Source organism: Macrotis lagotis, chromosome 5 (genome assembly GCF_037893015.1).
Source record: "Macrotis lagotis isolate mMagLag1 chromosome 5, bilby.v1.9.chrom.fasta, whole genome shotgun sequence".
In the NCBI taxonomy this organism is placed as follows: domain Eukaryota; kingdom Metazoa; phylum Chordata; class Mammalia; order Peramelemorphia; family Peramelidae; genus Macrotis; species Macrotis lagotis.
Genome location: NC_133662.1, coordinates 106,751,092 through 106,778,273, shown reverse-complemented (window position 1 = coordinate 106,778,273; position 27,182 = coordinate 106,751,092). Strand labels below are relative to the sequence as shown.

Here is a 27,182-nt window from a genome sequence, read left to right as displayed (position 1 = left end):
CAGGATTAGTGATTTGCCCAAGGTCACACAGCTAGTAAAGTGTAAAGTCAAATTTGAACTCATGAAGATGAGTTCAAGCCCAGAACTATCCACTTCCCCACCTAACCCCAAGAGATGATGATGCCTTGAACTAAAGCTGGTAGTTACATGAATGGAGAGTAGAAGTCACATGCAAAAGATGTTATGAAGTTTGAAATGGCAAGACTTGGCAAAACTGACTAGATATGTGAAGTAAAGAAAAATGCCTAGATTATGAACTTAAGACACCAGAAGGATTTATTTCTTTGATAGGAATAAATAGATTTGGAAGAGAGGAGAAAAGAGTTTAAAGGAAAGATAAGGGAGTTTAGTTTTTGACATGTTGAATTTAAGATGTCTCCAGGACATATAGTTTAAAATGTTACTGACAGTATAGAACTTTGCAGGTATCTCTCCTTTTACCATCTCCCCACCCCCACCCCACTTTTCATGTGTTTTTTTTTTATAGGTTGTTTTTCTCTCTTCACTTGTAGCTCCTTGAGAGCAGAGAGTCCTTTCTCTTTCTTATTTGTATCCCTAGTGCATAATGGATGCTTAATAAATGTTTACAGAATTTCTCCAACCTGCTGTTTGATCAGTGCTAATCAATCTTTCACTTTATTTTTTCCTTTCTTGATTTTTGTTTTATTAACTATCTCCTAGTTCACCTCCTATCTGCTTATTATTCACATCCTGTGGATATTCCCTAAGAGTTTTCTCTCCTCCCACTGTGCTCCTTTTCTTAGTAACTTCATTAGTTTTCATGGGTCAAAATACCCAGAACTACATGTCCAACCCTGATCAGGGCCATCATTTTGGTGATTAATTTTGAAGAGATCAACTTTGAGTGATAAAGTCAGAATCTAGAGTATAAAAAATTCAGGAGTGAAGGAAATATGAGACAGTGACTATGGACAGTTTTAGCTAAGAACAGGCACAAAGATAGAGGATTACTAGGTTCTAATGAAGGTTTTGTAAAGAAAGGGGAGACTTGTTTTTGATTCAAAGCAGAAGGGAAGGAGTCAGTAGATAGTGGATGAAGATTTAAAAGAGAAGGGAAATGACTGAGGATATGATCTGGAGAAAACAAGAGAAGATAGGTCAAGTCCACATGTAGAGAGATTGCCCTTAGCAAGAACAAAGGATATTTCTTTTTTTAGGGTTGTTTTTTAGTTTTTTTTTTTTGCAAGGCAAATGGGGTTAAAGTGACTTGCCCAAGGCCACACAGCTAGGTAATTATTAAGTGTCTGAGACCAGATTTGAACCCAGGTACTCCTGACTCCCAGGCCGGTGCTTTATCCACTACACCACCTAGCCGCCCCCGGATATTTCTTTGTCTGAGAGTAGGGAATAATGTTAAAGGATTTTGCAATGAAGAGAAAGAGAGAAGAGGGAACTCAAGTTGAACAGCCTCAATTTTTTTCAGTAAAATTAAGAGACAAGGTTCTCTGCTCAGACAGATACAGGAAAATGTAGACCTGAGGAGGAAAGAAAAACTTGAAAGAGCTTCTTTGAGGAGTGAGATAGGGAATCAGGGAGGAATATATAGGACTACCTTGTTGCTGTGGGGACCTGGTTGAGGTTAGATAACTTGGTTTCTAAGTACCCAGTATCTTCCATTGTGATTACATTTTCCTTCAGCTTCATTCAGTAGTTTGTGTGTAGGAGTGAAGGAAACAGATGAAAGACATAGGTTCGTCAAGAGAAAAAGGCCTTTAGACAAGGAGGCCAGAGATTCTAGAGCAGAGGATGATGTAGTACCTTGTACTTGTTTAAAACCATTTACTTTGTTATGTTTCTTTCAACTGTTCTATTTCTGTTTCATTGTTTTTACTCAGCTCTGCACATTTTAGCAAGAATTCTTCAGTCCCCTTAATTTATTAAAGGTTCCTCTTCTGTCTTCCTCTCTTCTATCATTGTTATTGAGGCTTTCACGAATTCTTAGATTTTTTTTCTCTTTGATTTGTTTTCACAATTGGTTGTTTTTGATATGATAGCTTCTATTTTCTTTTTTTCCCCAATCTTTTGACCTTATTTTGATATTTTTGTCTCCTTGAGGCATGAATTTATTTGTTCCATTCTAATTTTCATAGTGTTATTTTGTTATTTATTCTCTTGTATATTTAAGTATATATTATATATGTATAAAATATATTTTATATAAAGCTATTTGTTCTCCTTAAGCCTTTCTGCTAGAACTTACATTTAGTTTATAATATAATATTTAAATTCTTTCTTCATTTTTTCTAGCAATTCAGGACATTGATTCTTAAATTTGTGACTTTGTCTTGCCAAGGCTTTGCTTGTTGAGGTTGAGTTATTCTCTTCTTTTGAATTTATGTTTTCTGTGTTTCTCTACCCTTAGAAGGACAAAGAATAAACTTCCAGAAAGAAAGAAAAATCAAAATTTTTCTAACATGATCCTTTTTTCCCTTTACTTTTTGTGACTAAAAGTTAAAAATATTGGATATATAGTTAAAGAGATTTAGAAAATGTAACTATCATTTATTTTATAGAATGATGATCATTTTGAGAAACCTGAAGCAATGTAAATGTTACCCACAGATGCTTCTGAGGAATTATAAATTTGTGGTAAGGTCTGAACTCAAGGAAATGTTGAATAACTTTAAGACATTTTAATTATTTCTAAGTACTTTGTTAATTTAAGTTCTATAGCATATAATTTTGGGTATTAGTGAGACTCAGTTATGAAAGACAGAAATTTTACATTTTTTTACAACCTAAGTTTTCCACACATGGAAATTATAAGGTGGTTTTGGTGTGGGCAGAACATATAGGATAATTTTAAGTAGTTTATGTCTAATGAGGGTACAAGAAGAATTTTTAGGAAGTTGAAGTAGTAGCCTACTCTTTAGATGTAAAGATTGGAAACACAATGATATTTAAGATTAAAAACAAGCATTTGAAAATGAAAGAAAAATCATATATAACCCACAAAGTAGTATTTATCATCTGGGAAATGCCTGGGTATTAGAACTATAATATTCATGTAGTTTTTGATATAGTCTTCATAAAGTACATACTTAGAATAAATATGGAGGTAATATAAAAGACCACAATTGAAATTTTTTTTCTTAATTTTAATGTTTAAGAAGTTTTGTTTTTTTTATAAAACCACCTTATATCTGTTAGGCACAAATATTTTGGTAGCTTGAATCACCTATTATTTCCACTAATGAACCTAACTATATTTATTCTAGATAGTTTTAGATATTGCCCTAAAATTATATACTTTGCCCTGATGTAATTAATATAAAAGACAAAAGTTCTGAATTTCATAATACTAAATTTCTTTAATGTCCAGATAAATGAACAGAGGTCATCAGGGTCTTCGGCACTAGGGGAAACCAGATGAATACTAAAAGAAATCTAACTATATAAATAAGGCAATTTTCATTTCCCTTTTAAAACAATTAAACGTTATGCTTTATAATTATTAGCTTTTATGATAACAACAATCATTATAAAGTTACAAAATTTAAAATCAAGTTGAAAATAAACTATTTGTGCTAAATTTGGAAATGTGGTAGAAACAACAGAAGAAACATATGTACAAACATATTGCCTTGAAGGGAAATAAATAACTTAAAATGGACCAAGGAGAGAAGATAGGGAAGAATTCCAGACATCATTTATAATACAAAGTCAAAGAAGACAGAATAAGAGCAGAGAATAGGAAATATTATTATAGCAGAATTTCTTGATCTTTTTGTGTGTCATGGTCCCTTTTGGCAATCTAGAGAAGCCTATAAACTGCTTCTCAGAATAATTTTTTTTCTTTTTTAATGTTAATAATAGTTTTTACCTATCATTTTTTTTAGCAAGGTTTTGAGTTTTACAGTTTTCTCCCTCTCTCCCATCCCTCCTCCTTCCTCCTGACAGAAAGCAATCTGATACAGGCTCAGAATAATTTTTAAATACATAAAATAAAACACATAGGATTGCAATAAGAAACTGTTTAAAAAGTTATTAAAATAATAAAAAAAAAACAAATTTATGAACCCAAGGTTAATAATGCCTGGAATAGAACTTAAAAAGAAGTTACTAGTAAAGATATTGGAGGCACTTAAAATTTAGTGAAAATTAAAATGGCATCATTAGGCATTTGTGTTTGTATTCATTCAGAATTGCATAATTTTGGTTCTAGAAAAAAATCTTAATAATAATTTGGCTTAATTCTCGTAATTTGCAAATGAGAAAATTGAGACCAAAAAACTTGAGGTGATTTGCCCAAGGTCACAAAGAGTTTCATAGTTCATCCAGTCCAGTTTTATCATTTTGCAGATGAACTAGGACTGAACTACTGACTCCTAGTCATATGCTTTTGAGAACACCATTTTTGAGTAAATACTTCTTGAACCTCTCCCACACACACAGAATCATGCTTTTTTTGTTTTGTTTTGCTTTTTAGGTTTTTGCAAGACAATGGGGTTAAGTGGCTTGCCCAAGGCCACACAGTTAGGCAGTTATTAAGTGTCTGAGGCCAGATCTGAACTCAGGGACGCCTGACTCCAGGACCAGTGCTCTATCCACTGTGCCACCTAGCCACCCGAATCATGCTTTTGCAACAGCATTTTTATTGTTGAAAACCATATTATCATACAAATCTAACTACCGAATGACTAGAGTTCTAAGAGGAAAAAATAACAAATTTACATAGAGGAACAAAAAAAAATCAGAATTTTTGAGGAAAATAATTAAAAGTGCATTTTAAACTCCCCACTATCCTGAATTCTTTCTAGTCTTCTACTGGAAGCCTTTCCAGACAACTCTTAATTCTAGTCCCTTATGTTAATTAAAGCTGGTATGCAACTTTAAAACATCTGCTTGTTTTTGGCTCTCCCATTAGATTGTGAACTGCTTGAGGCCAGGTATGGTCTTTTGCCTCCTTTTGCACGGTGCCTAGCACTGGTAGATGCTTAATAAATACTTATTGATTGATTGAAAGAAGCGGACCTAACAGTCATGGATCTCATGTTGTGCTACAAAACAGTCATCATAAAAACCATTTGGTATGGCTGAAAAATGGAAAGTCTATGTGTAAAACAGATTATTGTAAATGACATACAGAAGCATATATTGTAACATTGTGTTTGATGCACTCAAAGACCACAGTTACTGCAATAGGGGCACATTATTTGATGAAAACAAATGGGATACATGGAAATCATGTTGGCAGAAATTAAATGTAGATCAAGATCCTAACAAGTATCAAATGACTACATGCCTTAGTTATGAAGGATAATATCATAAATAAATCAGAAGAGCAGGGGAGAAAATATCTTTCACAACTATGGATGAGGAAAGTGTTCATTGACCCCCCCCAAAAAAAAAATTAGACAGCTGAGTGGCACAGTGAACAAAAGCACTGGGTCCAGAGTCAGGAAGATGATTTCAGATCTGACCTCAGACACTTAATAATTGTGTGACCCAGGGGCAGCTAGGTGGCACAGTGGATAGAGCACCGGCCTTGGAGTCAGGAGTACCTGAGTTCAAATCTGGCCTCAGACACTTAATAATTACCTAGCTGTGTGGCCTTGGGCAAGCCACTTAACCCCATTGCCTTGCAAAAACTTAAAAAAAAAAAATTGTGACCCTGGGTAAGTCATTCAATCCTCTTTGCCTTGGATTCCTCAAGTTTTTGCCCTAATAACACCAGTACTGCCAAAATTAGAGTGAAAACAGAAAGGTGGGAAACAATTTTCACACCTAGGGGTTCTGATAAAGGTCTCATTTCCAAAATATATAGAGAAGTGAATCAAATTTATAAGATTACAAGTCAATTGACAAGTGGTCAAAAGGATATGAACAGACAGTTTTCAAAGGAAGAAATTAAAGCTATATATACTCATGAAAAAATTCCACATCCTTTCAGATTGGCTAAGATGACAAAAAGGGTAAACAATCAGTATTGGAAAGGTTAAGGGAGCATTAGGACCTAGATACACTGTTGGTGAAATTGTGAACCAATCCAACCATTCTGGAGATCAATATGAAACTATGCCTATAAAACTGTTCATAGCCTTTGACCCAGCAATACCAAATACTAGGCCTATATCCAGAAGAAATCATAAAAACATGGGGAAAGTCTCACATGTTCCAAAATATTTGTAACTGCTCTTTTTATAGAGACAAAGTATTGGAAATTGAGGGGATGCCCATCAATTGGAGAATGACTGAACAAGTTGTGGTAGATAACTGTTACAGAGTACTATTGTTCTATGAGAAACTTTGAATGGTTGGGCTCTAGAGAAGCATGGAACAATTACAAGAACTGATGCTGAGCAAAGAGAGCAGAACCAAGAGAACAATGTCCACATCAACAACAACATTGTGAGTTGATCAACTATGATGAATGCAACTCCTTTCATCAGTTCAGAGGAAACCCTGGGAAACCTGTTATGGACACCATCCACATCCAGATAGAAAAAAAACCAACACAAAAACCACAGAATCTGAATGAACTCTCTGTTTACTTTTTAAAAATTTCTCTTCTGTTTTTCCTTCTTATTCCATGCTTTTACTTTCTTCTCCCTTAGTCCTAATTCTTCATATGGAAAATGACTAATATATAAACATGTTAAGCACAAATGTACATGTGCAATGTTCATTTGACTGTTCACCACTGAGGGGATGGGGTGGGGTGGGGAAAGGTGGAAGAAAAGTGTAACTTGCAAATATGCAAGTAGATGAATGTTGAAAATTTTTTATATCATGTAATTACAAAAATAAAATAAAATAGCAATTTAAAAACATACTACCTGTGTCATCCTGGGAAAGTCACATAACTTGTTTGCCTTAATCAGCTAGAGAGGAAAATGGCAAACTATTCCAATAGTCTCACTAAGAAAACTTCATAAACAATATGACCCATAGAGTCATGAAGAGTTGAACAGCAGCAATGACAACAGTGTGGCTTGTAGATAGAAAGTAGACTTTAAATTCAGGAACAGCTAGGTTTAAGTCTTACTTCTGATGCATATTGAACCGGATGCTTTATGTCATAATCTTACTTACAAATTCCTACCATCCTTTTTTCTCAAGACAAATAAAATAAAATGATCTAGAGAAGGAAATGGCAATCCACTCCAGTATCTTTGCCAAGAGAACCTCAAAAAGGGTAATGAAGAGCCAAACACAACTGAAACAACTGAATCAAAAGAAAAAAGTCTCATTCTATACCCTGAGTTCTATATCACCTCCCTGTCATGTTTCATCATGATTCTTCTAGCATTTTGACTGGTTGCTGTATTGATAAGAATTTTTAAGTCTTCCAGAGTTGTTTGTCTTTGCAATGTTGTTATTTGAATAAATTGAGCTCCTGGTTTTGCTTGCTTTGCTCTGCATCATTTTTTCCCAAATTTCCCCAGATTTCTCTAAAACTATTCCCTTCTTCATTTCTTATAGCACAATAGTATTCCATTTCAGGCATTCCCCAGCTAATGGGGTCCTCCTTAGTTTCCATTTCTTTGCTAACTCTATCAGTGTAATAAAGGGCCGCAACTCCAAGCAAGCTACTCAGTTCTTTATTTACTTATTCTTCTTCACTAGGACTGTGAGCTCCTTGAAAATGCTATTTGACTTGATTTTGATACATGATCCAAAAGATATATGTATACTTAGACATGAGAAATGTGTAGATTTATTTTTCTTGACTATTATTTTTTTTTTGGAAGACTTGTTTTTTCTTCTTTTTCTTTGTTGTTTTCGCAAAGCAATGGGGTTAATATTATTGTGTCTGAGGTCAGATTTGAACTAGGGCCCTCCTGACTCCAGGGTTGGTGCTCTATCCACTGTATTACTAGCTGCCCCTACCAAGATAAAGTAAGGTAATCAATTCACTTTATAGAATGAAAAGAAATTAAGAGAAAATTGTATACTTTAAAAAGAGATGTAGAGATTTATGATTTGATTCACCTAAAATCCTTTTTTTCTTTTCTCCTTTGTATATGGAAACATTGCCCCTTTTTTTTGGTGCTCTTTAACTTCAGAATTTTAAAAAATCCTAATGACATCTAATTTTTCCCCAATCAATGTTTCTGGGTTTTCTTTAACCAATTGTGTTAGCATATCTGGCTAATTATAGAAACAAAGCTTTTTCCCAGTCTTCAGCTTTTATTCTTCCATTTTGATAGATATCAAAATTCTTGTTCCTAGAAATAAGCTGGTGTTGTCTACCATTCCATGATTTTTTTTAAGCATCTAAAAGAATGTAGGCTTTACTATGTAATGATTTGACAAAAAGCCAAAAAATACTCAGGATTTTACTGAATATTTGCAAACACTATCCAAAGACAATTTTTCTTTTTATTGTTTCATAAATTCTTAGATGGACCAATATCATCTTGACCAAGAGAAAAAAAGAGCTAATATATAGTTTCACTGATGAACATATAAAATAACAATAGTACCATCCTATTTGTTTTACTTTTCAAATATTTGTTAAATGATAAATACAAATGTTTGTAAAAGTAACATCTACTTTTTTAAAGATAGTTACTCATTCTCTAACTAATCATACAATGTTTTCTTACATCTTAAGATGTAAACATCTTACAAGATGTTTCTCATGGCAAGTTAATGCTGTTTCTTGGAGGTCACTGAAATATTTTGAATATAAATAGATGTCTAAATATGTTTTGTAACAAGACTAGTTTAACAGTGTTGTGGATCCTCTGATATTCACAACCATAAGAGAAAATAGCTACTTACCTTTACCAGAGTCTCCGATTCCCTGCAAAAGATTCCTTTACTTGCTTTAGTCTCAAAATAGAATGTTTCTGTTTTAAATCTGTAGATTCTATTGTTTTAACATTTATACCTTCCTTTCCATTTTCTTACATTAATCACCCTTATATTTTCCTGGATACCTAATCTCTCTAGGCTTATCCTCCCCCAAACTCTGCTGCCCACCAGTGCCAAGTTGATCTTCCTAAAGTGCTTTTATGATAGCATTCCCCATGGCCATTACTGCATCAAACCCTAGAGACTTGGTACAAAAACTGAGAATGGGTAGTTGAAGTCACTGAATATTTATGTTGTGCCTATCAGATATATGATCTTGAGCTGGAAAGATTTGCTAGAGTTTTCATGGAAGCTTCCTGGGTGAGTTGGCTTGGGATTCTTTTTTTTAAAAAATGTTGCATTCAGTTAAGAATGGTAGCCATGTGCAAGTAAAAAAAACACTTTCTCACCTCTTTCTAAGGAAATAAACAGTGAAATGATGAAAAGGACTTTTGTGAACTTGAGGAAGAAATGTAATACTTTTAAACAATAAGGCAGTAAAGCAGTTTTTACTTTTTTTTTTTTAAGCAAGACGATGGGGTTAAGTGGCTTGCCCAAGGCCACACAGCTAGGTAATTATTAAGTATTTGAGGTCAAATTTGAACTCAGGTACTCCTGACTCCAGGGCCAGTGCTCTATCCATTGTGTCACCAAGCTGCCCCAGTAAAGCAGTTTTTAAAAGAAAACTTTGTTGGTAGAGCATATTTACAAATTGATTTAGTAAAATTTATTTAGTAAAATGGTAAGCATATGGTATTAGCACCTTATCTCAACATAAGCAATATGACTATGACTGTTATCCATTATAATACGATAATCTATCCCATCAAATTAACTTGAAATTTCTTTTTATCCATTTGTGATTAACAAAGATTTAATTCTCAGAGTTTTCTTTTTTAATCTCATGAATTTTCCCTTTCTGTTTTTTTTTTCAATAGGCAACAACTGAACGACCTTTCATTCAGAAGTTATTTCGACCAGTTGCTGTAGATGGACAGTTGCATACATTAGGAGATCTCTTAAAAGAAGTTTGTCCTTCTGCAATTACTCCTGAAGGTAAAGTAAGATCATCATTAGTTAAAACATTTTCTTTTCTAGACCTCTCAAAAAAGAAAACTTTCTCATTTTCATTGGTGGTTACAAATAGCCACTCTGCTGTCAGTTGAGAATATTCTCCCTATTTTCATTATTTAGTGGGAAATATCCTTCCAAACAGAAGCATCCATTCTTTCATCTAATTTATATTTAGTAAACTGTTTTTTACTAGATCTTTAAAGCAACAACAAAAATAAACTTTACATTTTATTTTAACAAAATTAGATGTACTACTTAAATTGTTTTTTCCCAGCTGTGATTTTCAAAGTTTTATTTTGCATATTTATCAGCAAGAGTTGATTAATAGATTAAATTAAGCAGATATGTCTGGTAAGTTGTCTTTGTTCATTTGAATTTTATTATTTACATATAAGTATCTATTAATATCAAATTGTATAACGTTTAACAGTGTTGTAGAAAAATAAGTGTCTAGAATTGACAAAAAAATTTCTTTGTAGAGACTGAAACTGAAAAAAAGCAACACGAGTTTATAAAATAACTTTATTTTAACAATTAGATATAAAATAAACTAATTTCCTTGTAGTTTTTCTTTATCTGTTATTTGCTTTTAGAGCCTGTAGTTGTCAAATAGCCAAGTATAATAATCTCAGATTAGGGATCCTAGAGAGCATGTACTGTTTGATGTTTCTGCTTCTGTCCCCAGCATCTAAAGATATCACTTACATATTAGGAGCTTAATGAATGCTGTAGAATCTAATTGAAGGGGGTGGCTAGGTGGATAGAGCACTGGCCCTGGAGTCAGGAGTACCTGAGTTCAAATCCAGCCTCAGACACTTAATAATTACCTAGCTGTGTGGCCTTGGGCAAACCACTTAACCCCATTTGCATTGCAAAAATCTTTAAAAAAAAAAAAAGAATCTTAATTGAAGCCTCTTCTTGTCTTGAAGTCAGTGGAATCACAACTTCTCTGCCTGTATTTATATTTATTTATATTCATTCTTAACTTTTCACCTTTCCTTCATTTTGTAGAATGGATAGAGGATTTTTGTAGAGATGGATAGAGGATTTTTTTAAAACATCTCATACCCAGTGAATTTGCCATGGATCCATATGCATATTTCACTATATTTAACAGCTTAATCTTTTTTTTTCCCATAAATATTGAACCTATAGTTCTAGGAGATTTCATCATTTCAGACGTGAGTTTTAACTTATTTTAAAACCTTACTCAGAGTTTAATTATGAGTTTTGTATCAGTCAAGAACTTCAGATTACTTTCTTAGCCCTAGTTGGCCTTTGAATAGCAAGTGATGAATATAAAATTTGTCTTTTACTTTCATACTTGATCATTTCTCAGTTTCTCAATAGAAATAGAAATTATATGGTAAATGTTACATGTTAAGCAAGGTATTGACTATTGTATAGGAAAATTTGCTTATGTTAATGTTTTTTAATAACATAGGTAAAGAAACCCCAAAAAATATCACTCATACAGATAGAAATCCTTAAGTGGTATTTGAAGCAGTGTATTTAAATGACAAGGAAAAAAAAGTCTTGAGATCAAAGAGTTGAACTAGAGAGAGTACTGTTGGGTGTTTCTGTATTCATTTATCAGCTCTATTACATAATTAAGTTGTTCAGCTCTGACCTCCATGATGTTTGGAGAGAGGAGGGAAGGAAGGGAGGAAGAAGGGAGAGTGTGTGTGTGTGTGTGTGTGTGTGTGTGTGTGTGTGTGTGTGTCTGTGTCTGTGTGTGTGTGTGTGTGTGTCTGTGTCTGTGTGTGTGTGTGTCTGTGTCTGTGTATAGCATAAATCATTACAGTTGCTTACCCTAAGTAAGACATAATTTTCATAAACATTCAAAATGTAAATAGTACTGCTCAGGTAGAGATCTAAAATATTTTGATTTTATCTTTTCCCAAAAAGGTGTCTTATTACCCCAGCCTCATCATTTCTTCATTACCAGCCTGTTCAAATCAAAGGTTTTCTATAAATATTTCATTCAACTCAGTTCAAGAAGATTGGCAGGAAATGTCACATTATATTGATTTAATAGAATGATAACTAGAGTTTGGTGTCTGGGGGATGGAAAGTAATACTGAATAAAATTTGAAAGTATATGAAGTTGCCTTGAAAGATGTTATCTCTTGAATTTTATTACATATGCTATTGGTGAAACTGGTGTGGAGGGAAAAACTATCTTAAAATATCTGTTAAAATATCACTTAGCAGGGGCAGCTAGGTGGCATAGTGGATAAAGGAGTACCTGGGTTCAAATCTGGTCTCAGACACCTAATAATTACCTAGCTGTGTGGCCATGGGCAAGCCACTTAACTCCATTTGCCTTGCAAAAATCTAAAATAAAATAAAATATCACTTAACAGATATTCTCAAGAAGATATTCCATCTATGACTATGCAGCTATATACATGCATACATATTATATAGATAGATATAGATATATAAAACTCTTATTTTTCCATCCATTAGAAAATTACTTTTCCCAATAGGCCCCATAATGTTGAATGCATTTCATATTTATGGCTACATTATCCTCTGCCTTAATAATCTGTTAAGTATGTGACATTTGTTTGAAACCCACAAAGGGTGCCCTGTGAATACACAAAAAATGCTAATTTCATAGAACCAAAGCTAGAAAGGAACAGGAGTTAAGGAATGTATCCAAAGGATCCTTGCCTACTCATCCTAAATTATTGAAACTGTTGAGTCAATCAATATTTTGTTTTTTAAAACAAAATATTTTATTTTTAGTGACTTGAGTTTATAATTTTTATCACTATCTTTAAAATGCACATTAAATTCTGAAATGTTTACATCAGCCATCTTTACCATACTGATCCTGTTACAGGATTGATTTTTGCTCATTTAAAATTTTAACTTTGTTCTCTGGCTGTATAGAAATGTTGGTCGGAAAATCTCTAGTAACCCATCAGTGAATTCTGGCAAACATTGTTTGCTATCTAATTCTTTATACTATGATTTCTTTCTGTTGATTCTCTACCTGAGAATTGTTGATTTTATATTATGAATATGAAGCTTTTTCCTGGTAATATAACACTTAGTTACATTTAAGTCTTACACAAATCACTCTAAGCAAGTGGCCTTTAATTGTTGATTTGTAGACCTTATTTGTATCATTTAGGGTATGTTGAAGGAACTTTGGAAAAAACCCTATGCACTTCATCAATTGTCTTTCAGTCAAAATTTGAGCTAAAATTCTACCATTTTTTATGTTTCAAGACATCAAAAATGGGTATAATTTCCTTCCAGAAACATCATTGATCTTAGTTTACTTGGTTGACAAGGTTCGATATATAAACAGTAAATCTCATAAACCTCAAAGGAAATGCTCTATTTTCATATTTCACATACTATATTTTTAAGAAACTCATCACCAGCTAAGGGCTTTTATTAATGTACAGCTGCTCTTCAAGTGCCAACAAACACACCTACATGACAAGGTGCCAATCAGTTTGATAAAGAGGTTCTTTTCTTCCTTATGTTATTGTACTGTTTGTAAACAGCTACTTGATCTAAGTTGCTTTTTCATTGTTTTTGAACTTAGTCTAGCAAAGATTACAGTTTACTGAAACCATACCTAATTAATTTAATTTATAAAACAATAACAAATCTGTTATTCTATAAACTATATCTTCATATTTCATTTTCATCTCTTGGCTGCCATTTTGAAGAGAGGCCATTTCCCCTAAAAAAAAATCTTTTCAGAATTAGAAAAAAGAAGGATAGATATGTATTTCATAGAATTTTAAAGCTAGAAGCTAAGTATTGCAACCCTCTCATTTTACAAAAGAGAAAATGATGTCCAAGGAAAGTGATTTTCCTCCTTCTTAAATAAACAGCTAATTATTAACATAACAAATCAAAATATAGGTCTCCTATTCTTGGTTCAGTGATTTTTTTTCTGTTATATCTCCCCTTCTCTCCTCCCTGTACACATCATTCTTTTTCTTTGGATACTCTAAAATATTTGTTTTAACTTAAAAATAGCTATCATTCTTGACAAGCTAGCTTTTATCTAATGCTTATTTAGTTTGATGACTTAAAAATACTTGGGAAATGCACACAAAGGTATTATATAGAAGGGAACAATCTGTGACATCTTAGAACATCTTATACTATTTCAGTTTTTCTTCATTAAAGTGGTAGTATATGTAGCTCTTTCTACTATTGCTTTTGTTTGGATTTACTCAAATGGTGGGCATGATGGTCATCCATAGAGAAATGCAGCGTGCAGATGCCACCAGACAAAAGACTCTTTCCATACTGCTGCATGTAGCCATTTCTGGAGAACAGCAGTGACTGGCTGCCTGGAGAACAGTGGGATTCCTGTTACATTCTGTTGGCCACTCCCATTTTTAATCCACCACTCCTTTTTTTGCCTAGGTAGGGAAATTCCAGAGGTAACGCATGGGTAACTTTTTATGTTTTTTTTTATACTTTTTTCTCTTTCTCTTTCTTAACTATTGAATAGCTTTCTTGGAGAGCTTTTCCCTGAAGTATGGTGAGTAGCTACATCTTTCAGGGGTATGGTTAATATATTTTACACTGTAGAAAACCAGCTTCTTTTTGTCTTCTGTTGTTAAGCTTACCCTGGATTATTACTCTTTTTTGCCACTTTATTGTGCAAAGTGATTTTCCTTTAAAGATCTATGAGAAAGATCTAAAACACTGACATAATACACTCTTTGGTTCAATGCACCCAGGATGTTGGCAAATGGCAAGTGTTCTGGCACACCTGGATGCCTCTTCATCTGAAAGGGAAAGACCTGAAGAATGGGTGTGAGTGACCTAACTATCATCACATGATAAAAAGAGAAAGTACTTCATAAAACTCCTACATACCATTGTCTTTATTTCCTATAGAAAATGATTCAGTTTAGGAAGGAATTTTACTTTGTTTCATCATGGGAAAGTAGAATGTAATAAGTTTTAAGGAGACCTGCAGGAGGTCACTGTTCTTGTGTAGTCTTCATGAGTTTTGTGGGTTTCTTATTTTTCTGCTTATAAGTGGCTACAGAGGCAGGTTAAGTTATAGTTAATAGGAAATAATGCCAAGGTGAATTTAGGTAAATTACCTTTGTGGTTTTAGCAGAAGTTAGCATGACCCAAATAGCCAAGTATCTGTACCATGTCAAGTGCAAAATATTCCTTTTCCTTCCTATTTCAAAGTAAAAATAGCTTTTTATTGGTTTGGGTTTATAAAAGAACTTATAAACCCTACTTACTCTGTTCTGTTTCTCACGTAGTGGTTATAACAAATTACAGAAATCCATTAAAAATTTCATATTACAAAAAACTCGAGAAATTTCCATCATCTACTATTTACATCCTATTTTCATTTGAGAATACCCAGAAATGGAGTCATATTGTACTGTATGCAGAGGAGACATAAATTAAATGGAAATTGAGCAGGGTCTTCTAGATTTCTCCTATCATTAAATATACACTTCAGTTTTTACTTTCTACCTCACAGATAGGGCATAGTTTTGAAGAATCTTTACCAGCTATCATGTAGTTATGTATTCCCATTTGATTGTACAGAATCATATAATGAGCTCTTATAAATATACCACTAGCCACATGTGAGGTTTCCAGATATTCACTTATCAGAGGAGGAAACAGTCTATGGATTGTTATATTATTTCTTATATCCTTAGTGAGAGAGAAAGAATGGTAATCCAATTTAGCTTACTTTTGAACAAGTATGTTGTTTTTATGGAAAGAGACAATGTAGCAATCAAGTCCAGGGACTAGATGGATAAAAGATGTTATTTGCTTGACCAGTAAATTGACTTTGGGTTTTGGGGTTTTGCATATTTTTCATCTGGACTTATGATTTCATTGGTGCTGGTAACTTTCATTGTGGGAACTCCTCCTACTGGTACAAATCAGCAACTGGTTTGTCATGTAGTCTGAGAAGAGACAAAAGGGGAACAAGCATCTATTAAGGGCCTGTTATGTGCATGGCACTCTGCTGAGCCCTTTACAAACTTTACCTCATTTGATCCTGGGGTAAGAGCATGACTTCCTAATGTAGGAGTCTGTGAAATTTTTTAAAGACATGCATTGTGATTTCTGTCTTAGTATAATTAGTTTTCTTTTATTTTTTGCATTTAAAAACATTATTTTGAGAAGGGGTTCGTTGACTTGGTCTTACTGCCAAAGGTGGACTGTGGCATCAAAAAAAAGTTAAGGACTCTTTAATTAGGGATACTGAATGTTTAAATGATCCACTCAAGATCCCTTCTACTATATACCAATGACAGGATTTGAGCCCAAGTTTTGCTGATACCAAAGTTGACCTTGCTTCCACAGTGCCTCTGATTAACAATGGTGCCATTCCATCTTAGGTATAAAGTTTGTTTATATGTTTAAAAGAGAATTCATTATTTTTCCTCCCATATCTTCTGATCCTAGCTTCTCTATTTCTTTTGAAGTGGCACCATCTCCAGTCTCTCTAAGCTTCATAATAAGCATATTATTCTCCACTCTTTGCTACCCCTTGCTCCACATGGCCATTTAATTGCCAAATCTTTGGGGTTTTTTTCCTCTTTCCACATCTTTTACATATGGTCTCTTCTCTTTACTCTTGCTTCATCTTTGTTCATACCATCTTCACCTCTTGCCTATATTGGTCTCCCCGATTTACTCTCTGAACACACCTGACCATCCACTATACCACTGCCAGTGTCATTTTCTATGACCACAGATCTGACCATACCATGACCCTATTTTGTAAACTCCCATGGTTCCTGATTGCCTCTAGACTGCAAACTTCTCTGCTTTGCCATTGAAGACCTTACATCATGGCCTCAATTCTCCTTAGGTCTGCTTCAAAGATTTTTAACTAAATCGTTTTTATTTATTCTCTTTAGAATTATTTCATACAGGGGTGGCTAGGTAGCATAGTGGATAAAGCACTGGCCCTGGAGTCAGGAGTACCTGGGTTCAAATATGGTCTCAGACACTTAATAATTACCTAGCTGTGTGGCCTTGGGCAAGCCACTTAACCCTGTTTGCCTTGCAAAAAAAACCCTAAAAAAAAAGAATTATTTCATACACATGTGAAATAATTCTAAAGTAAATGAATATAAACAATTTAGGGAAGAGACACAGCTAAATATATATGTATATTTAGCTGTGTCTCTTCCCTAAATTGTTTATTTATATATATATATATATATATATTATATATATTTATATATATATAGTTATATAGTTATATAGTTATATATAGTTATATATAGTACTTTCTCCCCTGTTAAAATGTAAATTCCTTGAAAGAGGTATTGTTAACTAAGTGAAACAGCAATTGCTCCTATTGTTAGCTTGTATCATATAAATCTCATACATACAAAAGATTCCATTCTGTTTTAATACAAGTTTAACAGATTGTTAAGTCCCAAGTTGTTTATAGAATTAAAGAAAGATTAGCATTTTAACTAATAACTTGTGAGTTAGACTTAGATTCAGAAGCAATGTCATATAATCAGCACTTTGACACTCCTTACACAAGAATAACATTGAAGTTTGCTAATATAATGTGCTACATATTATTGATGTTCCTGTGACTTACTCTGGCAGATGTCATTTATTGCTGAACATATTCCTGTGGTTTCAGTTTTTTTCCTAAATTAAAAAATTAATCTACTTTAAAATTTACAAAAAGCCAAACATATATTGAAATTTGTAATCAATATCAACGAAACTTTAAATAACTCTTCCTTATAGCTCTAATCCCACCCTCAACCCAGTGGCACAGTGGTGGGATTCTTTTTTAAAAGTGTGTTTATGGAAAAAATAATTTGTGTTCCTCTGCCATCACCAATAAGAGCTTCATCAAGAGGTAGGTTTTGTGGCTATGGAAAACAGCCAAGAATAGTTCCATCATCTCTGAAAATTTAAAAACCAAATGACCTAGATTATTTATTCTCAAATATTTTCATCCTGGAAACTCTTGCCACACATTGTGATTTTGAACAAGCCCCATAATTTCCTCTATGCGTGTTCCCTCTTTTGTAAAGTGAGGATATTTCCTTTCTACCTCATTGGATGATTGTAAGGATCAGACAACAAAAGATTGTCCTTGAAAGTATTAAGCGCAAAGTGATATTGTTACTTCTCAAAAGAATGTACACCTCAAGGTGTAACAGGAGCTGCAAAAGACTTAACTCTACCCTTTTCAGAAACTAACAGCTGGGGATTATGTTCTCTGTTTTAAGGATGTTACTGAAAGTATAGCTTTGGGTAAATTATGTAACTAGCTAAGACCATCCTTACCATTGGGAATTGGAACCCCTAGAAGAACTCAATATCCCTTGGCCCACTAGCCACCCACTTGCTAGCCCCATATATATAAACTATACTTTTCTTAGTGTGATGTAATTGCTCTATAACACTATGAAACTGTACAGAGAAACAAAAATATTTTTAATGGTTAGTGGTTAAAAAAAGAAGAGGAGGAGATAGAGGCAGTTAAGTGATAGATCACCAAGTCAGGAAGACCCCAAGTTCAAACCCAGCCTCAGTTACTTATCAACTGTGTGACCTTGGACAATTCACTTGGCCTCTGTGTTTCTCAGTTTTCTCATCTGTAACATGGAAATAATAATAGCTTGTATCCTCTCACCCCCAGGATTGTTGTGAGGATCAAATGAAATGATTGTAAAACATTTTGCAGTCCTTAAAGCACCACATAATTGCTTGCTATTGTTGTTATAGTTATTATTACTTCAGCATGGTTTGAATAAGCAAGTTTAAACATAATCTTGTGTCTTTTCCAGAAGTGTATTCTTTGCATAAGTAATAGTTCATTTATAGCATCAGAAAACAATTGTCCTTAACCATAGTACCAAATAAATGGTTATGTAGTAAAACTCATATACTATTATAGACTTAGAGCTGGAAATTACCTTAGTGGTAATAGAATCAGTCCAGTGTCCTCATTTTCCAAATAAAGAATCAGGATTAAGAGAAAATGAGGGGGAGGCTAGGTGGCTTAGTGGATAAAGCACTGGTCCTGGAGTCAGGAGTACCTGGGTTCAAATCCGGTCTCAGACACCTAATAATTACCTAGCTGTGTGGCCTTGGGCAAGCCACTTAACCCTGTTTGCCTTGCAAAAAACCCCTAAAAAAACAAAAGAGAAAATGAGTAAAACAGAAAATAAGCCCAAAATTTTGAAAGAGGCAGGATTTGATTCCAGATAACACTTACAATATAACAGGTTTTTTTGTAAAATATGTTATAATTAAGTTTTTAAAACTTATTTAAAGGGTTCATTTCATCGGGGCATCTGAATATCTGAGAATTTACTCCATTTCACTTTCCTAAGTTTTTTCCATTTTGTTATCTTTATGAATTTGCTTCAAAAATTAAAGTTTTAGTCATATGAAGAAATGCTCTAAATCATTATTGAATAGAGAAATGCACATTAAAACAACTCTGAGGTACCATCACACCTCTCAGATTGATTAACATGACAGAAAATGAAAAATGATAATTATTGGAGAGGACGTGGGAAAACTAGTATACTAAATGTACTGTTGGTGGAGTTGTGAACTGATCCTACCATTCTGGAGAACAATTTGGTACTATATCCAAAGGGCAATAAAACTATGTATTCCTTTTGATCCGGCAATACTAATAGGTCTATATCCCAAAGAGCTCATTAAAAAGGGAAAAGAATCCACATGTACAAAAATTTTGCTGCTCTTTTTGTAATGACAAAGGATTGAAAAAATTGAGGGGTTGCCAATCAATTGGGAAGTGGCTCAACAAATTGTGGTATATGAATGTGATGGAATATTATTTTTCTATAAGAAATCAGGAGCAGGTGGATTTCAGAAAAACCTGGAAAGACTTCTATGAACTAATGCTGAGTGAATCAGACAGAACCAAGAGATCATTGTACACATTAACAGTTGCTGTTTTAGTGATGATCAGCTATGACAGAATTCCATCTTGTGATGGAAAATGCCATCCAATCCAGAAAAAGAGCTATGGAATCTGAATGAAAGTCAAAGCATACTATTTTCACTTTATTAAGTTTGTTGTGTGCTTTTTTTATTTCTCACAATTTTTGCCCTTTTGTTCTGATTCATAACATGACTAATATGAAATATGATTAGCATGATTGTACAGGTATAATCTATATCAGATTATGCTAGGGAGGTGGGGTGGAGAAGGAAGGGAGGGAGAAAAATATGAAACTCAAATCCTGCAGAAAATGAATGTTGAAGACTATCTTTACAAGTAATTGGAAAAAAATAAATAAAAATTTTTAAAAATTTGCTTCAAGTATTAAGGAAAGAATAAACAAAAATACATACAAGAAAGAACTTTTAAAACCCTCCTATTGGGGCAGCTAGGTGGCGCAATGGATAAAGCACCAGCCTGGAGTCAGGAGTACCTGGGTTCAAATCCGGTCTCAGACACTTAATAATTACCTAGCTGTGTGGCCTTGGGCAAGCTACTTAACCCCATTGCCTAGCAAAAACCTAAAAAAAAAACCCAAAAAACCCTCCTATCAAGTTGTAGCTAACTTTTACCATACTTTGTAATTTAATTAACAGAAGGCTTTTAATCATATTTTTTAAAAATTGCATTACAGTAAAAAATTACAGTATAATGTTTCTGAACTTAATACATTTTTCTTTTAAAGACTGAACCATGCTAAAAATAAATATTTTTATTTAATATATTAATATATTTACTATATCTCTTCATTCCCAGTCCAGTGTTTTTTCTGCCATCATTTATTTAATATTTAATATGAATATATTACAAACATGTGTTTGTAGATTTTTTAATGTTGATTAAAAAAAGACTTTTTTAAAAATCCTGTTGATAACATAGCAGTAGACTTCTAGAAAAATAACATGGACTATAATGGGGAAAAATTTGTAAGAACACAGTCCATGCAAGGAAAGTGATAGCAAGTGTATGTTATCTGTAATGCTATGTGTTCATTAAGATGTATACTGCCTTGTGAATATAGATCCGGAAGAAGTTAATGTAAGTATTTTAGAATGGGTTTATATTTCTCTGATAAACAGCACTCTCCTTCTGTTTGTGATCACAGGATGAAAGCTCTGTAAGCTTGTATATGTACATTTTTACTGCTACATCATGTAGCATGCTCTTAAGATTGAGATCTCATTCATTCCTCAGGAAGCATTTCTGTCTAAGATTAATTGCCCTTTTAAAATCAGTGTTTGATGTATTTCTTTGGCTATATCCTGACTAGGTTTAACCCTCCTTGACCTGACCTCATTGACTATTACCCACCATGGCTGAGGGAGACGCTTCAGTGTGATGTATGCACATACTACAGAGTTCAGCCTGTGGATTTTCACATCCACATTCAATTAGTTGGAGTTTTACTGACAAACATACAGTCGAGGTTAAAGAATTTGTCAGATACTGAAATAAACTGTCCCAGACTTAAGTTAATCAAATAATTCATCAGCATAAATACTGATGTTTTGTCTATCAGTTTAAACACTAATGTGAAATGCCATCATACAAACAGTATTGAACATCCCCAAATGACAAGTTTCATAGCTCTTCATTATGTTAGAGCATAGAAACACATATGCAAAGGGAAACATAGGTTATGATCATTTCAAGATTTCCTTTCTTCCATATTCTCTTGATCTGGTTTTAAATTTTTACTTCAGTCATACTTTAATTTTGTCATAAATTTCGAGTTTTTCCTTTAACCTTTTTTTGTTCATTTTCCTTAAAATAAACAATCTGACATCATCCTATTTATTCTGCTTTCACTTTTTTAATAGTAAGTGGGCATGGATAGAGTGCTTGGGCCTGGCATCAGGAAGACTCATCTTCTTGAGTTCAAATCTGTCCTCACTTATTAGCTATGGACCCTGAGCAGATCACTAATCTTATTTGCCTTAGTTCCTCATTTGCAAAATGGACTGGAGAAGAAATGGCAAACCTCTCCAGTATCTCTGGCAAGAAAAAAAAAAGGGGGATCAGAGACAGAACTGAAAAATGACTGAACAACCACAAAAAATAGAAACCTCTACCTGAAACTGAGCTATCCCTCTCATAGTTATTTTGCCAGTATTGTTCATGAAAACGAAGATTTGAGGGGAAAATATGGGCCTCATTGGGGGGGTATCATGTAAGAATTCATTCTCTCTCTCTCTCTCTCACACACACACACACACACACACACACACACACACACACACACACACAAACACAAACACTTTTAAAAAACAAAACTGGAAGGCTAATTTCCTAATTGTGATTTTCCCTCTGTCTAGTCATCTGTTCAACTGAACACAGTATTTAAACAGCATGTCACAATATGATGAGATCTCTATTATAATTCAGAATCAGCAAAGGAATTTTTCCTACTATTATGTGTTCATAATGTCTGCTTATAGGAGGCCCAATTCTCATAGTCCTTTGACTTCATTTACATTCTCAATAACAATGCGTAGTTTGGGGTGTATTTGGACCAAAATGTTCTGCTTTGTACAGATGTAGTTATCAGTTTGTATCTCTGTAGAGTAACATTACATAATCTTTTCTTTTAAAATCATACCACTAATTATATTCTCTTTCATATATTTCTTTGGAAAATTAAGCTGAAGAGAAATTTCTTTCTGAATTATTCAGACATTGAAAAGAACATTAGAGATTATGAAGTCCAATTCCTTAGTTTTACAGATGAGGAAGCTAAGTCTCAGAGAGATTTTGACTTTCTTTATGACACACAGTTATTGAATGGCAGAAACAGGACTGCCATTTATCTCTTCATTCCTTTTACTGCTACATCATGTAGCATGCTGAGTGTTTTTTCTACCATCATGTACTATCTTCTACTGTTTTCTCCTTTTTGTATAATTTGATACACTAGAAATTGCTTTTGCTTAATGGTACACTTTTTTTTGTTTTTGCAAGACAATGAGATTAAGTGACTTGCCCAAGGTCACACAGCTAAATAAATATTAAGTGCTTGAGGCTGCATTTGAATTCAGGTTCTCCTGGCTCCAGGGCTGGTGCTCTATCCACTGTGCCACCTAGCTGCCCCATAATATTACACATTAATATTACTTTATTAAGTAATCATTTACATGTTCTAATTATTTTTCACTCCTCTAATCATATAACTAAATTTTGTTAAGTTTTTTTCTTAAAATTAATGCCCAGAACAACTCTGGCATCTTTATTTTAAAAGAGTTATGAGCAGTGATGATAAATAAATAATCCATCCAAATCAAAAACTTGACAGTTCATAACAGTTATTTAGATTGTCTTATATGTAGATTTTATTCATCCATTAATTATTTTTCATCATTTTTAACGTAGAATAAAGGAAAAATCTCAAACTTTAGTACTATTCATATTACATTTTAAAAAGCTAAATACAAATTTTTTTAGTAAACTTTTCACATGATTTGCTGCCTAAATATTGGCATAAATTCAGTCTCTTTTCTACTTTAATGAATAGAAAATTTCCCTGACCTTTATTTTCTTTTTTCCTATTAAAAAAACTGAAATATTTATGAATGACTGAACTAGGTGTTATGAAGTATATTAGGGTAGTTTCAGGTTCATACTAAAATGAAGAACACTGAGCTGAAACTCATATCAGGCTCATTCACTCGATTACTATCTCATGCATCAATCTACTTAAACATTAAATTGGCTTTTAAAATAAAAGTAAACTTAGTGGTATGATGTGGGATAACATTTTTATCCTGAGTCATTTGTTTTATACTAACATTTTTCTCATCTCTAAGTAGTAAATTCTAGATTCTCACTTTGAAACACAAAGAAACATTTACCAAAAATCCAACTTAGTTTTATAATATCATGTAGTGTTTCTTCTACCATGGTTAAAAAACGAAAACTCTACTAAATGTCTTCCAATCTTTTTAACCTAGGGTTGTTATTCTAAAATTGATTATTGTTTATGGCATTTTGATTTTTAAAAATAATAGCATATATATGCTTTTTGTCTTCTCCTGTGATATGTTTAATTTCTCTCACCCTGTCTTTGAATTTTGTATTCAAAATATTCACTTAGCTTAGAAACTGATAAGACATTGATCTTCGCAGGTTTTTCATTGGATAACCCAATTCAGTCACAGACCAGAGATTGGCTATCACAAGGTTACACTCTTCACCACTAAAAGTTTTCCAAACTACAGATTTTAAAACAATTAGCTAAAGAACATAAGCTAGTAATTGCTAGGGACCTGAAGTTCATTTAATAGTGTGAGAAATTTCTTTGGCAAAGCACTTCTTTCTAAGTATATCAGCCCAGTAATTAATACTATCTATTTCTTTCTGGCAGTCTAAACTAGTCCTAAACTAGGGAGCCAGTGCTAACTGGCTTTTGTCTAAATCTAGCATACTTTTCCCCTCACTTCTAATTCTAAAGCCTAATATAAATTTTCCCCACTATTCTTCTCCATTTCACATTACTCTATGTCTGATGATGAACTCTTAACTCCCTCTGAAGGTACAGCTCATGATAACCATCTATCCTAGATGAGAATGAACCATAGTTTGATATTTTGTCTTTCAGACATAGCTTTTGAGAGGATTATATGATAATCAATATTCTTATTTCTTTTCTAAAGGATATATATACTTTAACCAAAAATGTAAACTATTCAGGTTTTAAATAGTACCCTCTACAGTATATATTATGTTAGGCAGAGAATCTTTCAGTTGCCTGGCTTGAAGAAAAATGTTTTTGATAAGGAACTCTTAGACCACTACTACTTCCCCTTTTGACTGAGTTATTAATAGGAGTGATTCTGAGAAATATTAAATATTTCTAAGAAATTCAATATAAGGATTATATAAAACTGACAGGATACTAAGATAAAACTATGACAATCTAGAACTCTCTTGGAATTAGACCCAGGATTGTAGAAGATCAAAGCTGAAAGTGGCTTCAAACTTACTCTTGTTTGACTTACCCTTACTCCTTTCATACCTTCCCTTTCATCCCTACTTCAGCAGACACTATTTTGCAAAGAAGAAACTGAAGTTCTTGGAGGTGGAATGATTGGACCATAGCAACACATTTATTAATTAATGGAGGTAGACTCCTTGAACTTGGGGCTTCTAGTCTTATTCCCTTTTTTGCCATACCATAGTGTTACCTTAGACATTTTGAATCTTGAAGAATTTGCTAATTTAAACATTAAAAGTACCTTATTATTTTAAATGAAGTATGGAAACCTTTCACTTACCACCTTGTAACCTTAAGCAAACCATTGACCTCCCTAAGCCTGTTTTCCTCCTTTGTCAGAGAGACAGAGACAAGAGGAGAGAGAGAGAGAGAGAGAGAGAGAGAGAGAGAGAGAGAGAGAGAGAGAGAGAGAGAGAGAGAGAGAGAGAGAGAGAGAGAGGTTTTTTGGGTTTTTTTAAGAGAGGAAATTGAACTAAATGGCCTCCAAAACCTTTCTAGTTCTCAATCTAATCCTGTGATCTTAAAATGTGTTACATGCTTCCCTGTCTTGTTAAAGAGTATAACAAATACAACTTCACTCTTTCTTGATGACTGTTGATTTTCATTATGAGTGTCATTTATTGTACTATGCTTTCATATAGACAATGTTCCAATAACAATATTAAGAGTTTCCCTTATACAAAGTTGGTACAGACTTGTGCTTTTTTTATTCTTTCCCTTCTCTCATTTTTTTTTCCCTCTCTCTTCATCTTGCCATCAGTTGCCAGCTGTTACTTCTGTTCTTTTCCTGATGTACCTGTTAGAATCTCTCTTCCCATCTCTATTACTACTTCTGACCCTTTGTGGACATGAAAACTAGAAAACAAAGTTTGACAGAATTGTGGTTATAATAGCTTTTAAATAAGGTCTGAATGTGAGTAAAGACCTAAGGGGGCTTGCCTTCAGGCAGTGCCATTCAGTAATTGAAGTACAGAATTTAAAATTAGCAAGGTCAGAGTTGGAATCCCACCTCTTAATCTCTGTGTAGATAAGGGCAAGACCCTTAACCTCTTTAAACTTCGATTTCTTGACAGCTAGGTGGCTCAGTGGATAGAGCATCCACCCTGAAGTCAGGAGGACCTGAGTTCAAATTCAGCTTCAGACACTTAATAATTGCCTAGCTGTGTGACCTTGGGCAAGTTACTTAACCACATTGCCTTAAATTAAAATAAAAATTAAAAAAAAACTGATTTCTCCCAACTATGTAGGGATAATAATGTCTATAATACCTACCTCACGGAGAGATTTTGAGGTTCACATGAGCTTCATATATAATTTAGATATAAAAGAATTTTTAAAAAGCTATATAAATGACAGGTTTTCCTCTCTCTTGCAGGAACTTCCTGCCAAGCTATCTTTCTCTCTGTGTCTATGGACTTTATAACAACTGCTTCTTTAATTTGCTTCCTGGTTCTCACCCAGGTTTTTGTCTTTTGGGGTTTTTTTTTTTAGATTGTGAACTTATTATTGTAATGGAAAGGCATACTTTATTGACCTATTCATCAATAATAACTTTATCTTTTGTAAGATCTCATAGTCTCATAGACTCTTATGACTAGAAGAATTCTTAGAGATGATTTCATCCAAACTTTCTTATATATTATCAAAGAGAAAAAGGAAGTACTGAGAAGGGATAAGATTTGTGTCCAGCATCACACACAGGTTAGTAAGATTCGAACCAGTATCTTATAAATGTAAATTCAGTGTTCCTTTTCATTATACTGTGCTCTACTCACTCACATTGCTGCTGCTGTGGTTTGGAAATGTTAAGAGAAACTTCTTATTTACGTGTGTGTGTGTGTGTGTGTGTGTGTTTCCCTCTCATTATGGGAAGTTGTTTCACCTCAGTTTTCCCCAAAATACCAAGCATCTAATATACGTTTATAATATTTTATGCTCCTGTCATTTTAAAAGAATTCCTTGTTCCTGAAATTATTGTATAAATTAACATTTCATCACAGTTGTAGGACTTTGGAATGATATGAAGAGGTCTTATTTGATTCTCTTCCCTCCTACCCACAAGTTATATTTTATAATAAGTTGGAAGAAACTTTAAAGCTTCCAAATATATCTGTTTTAATGGTTTTCATTCAAACTAGGATCATTTGCTCTAGATTTTAAGATTCTGGGACCATTTTCCATCTCATATCCACCACCTCATTTGACCTTTTTATGAGATTTCAAAGACATTTTAAGATAAGATTTGTCCATATTGTTTGTGCTTCTAAATAAGTGAATGAATTAATGAGTTGAGTAAAT

At 33.5% G+C, this 27,182-nt stretch overlaps 1 protein-coding gene across 5 annotated transcripts in view; it reads left to right on the top strand.

Moving 5' to 3' along the window:
* ATG5 (autophagy related 5) overlaps positions 1-27,182 on the top strand; it is a 164,283-nt gene that overhangs the window by 117,186 nt on the left and 19,915 nt on the right. For all 5 annotated transcript variants that reach the window (XM_074187264.1, XM_074187267.1, XM_074187266.1 and 2 more), the window contains one exon: positions 9,762-9,879. In XM_074187264.1, coding sequence (XP_074043365.1) covers positions 9,762-9,879 — 118 coding nt within the window. The remainder of the gene's footprint in view (positions 1-9,761; positions 9,880-27,182) is intronic.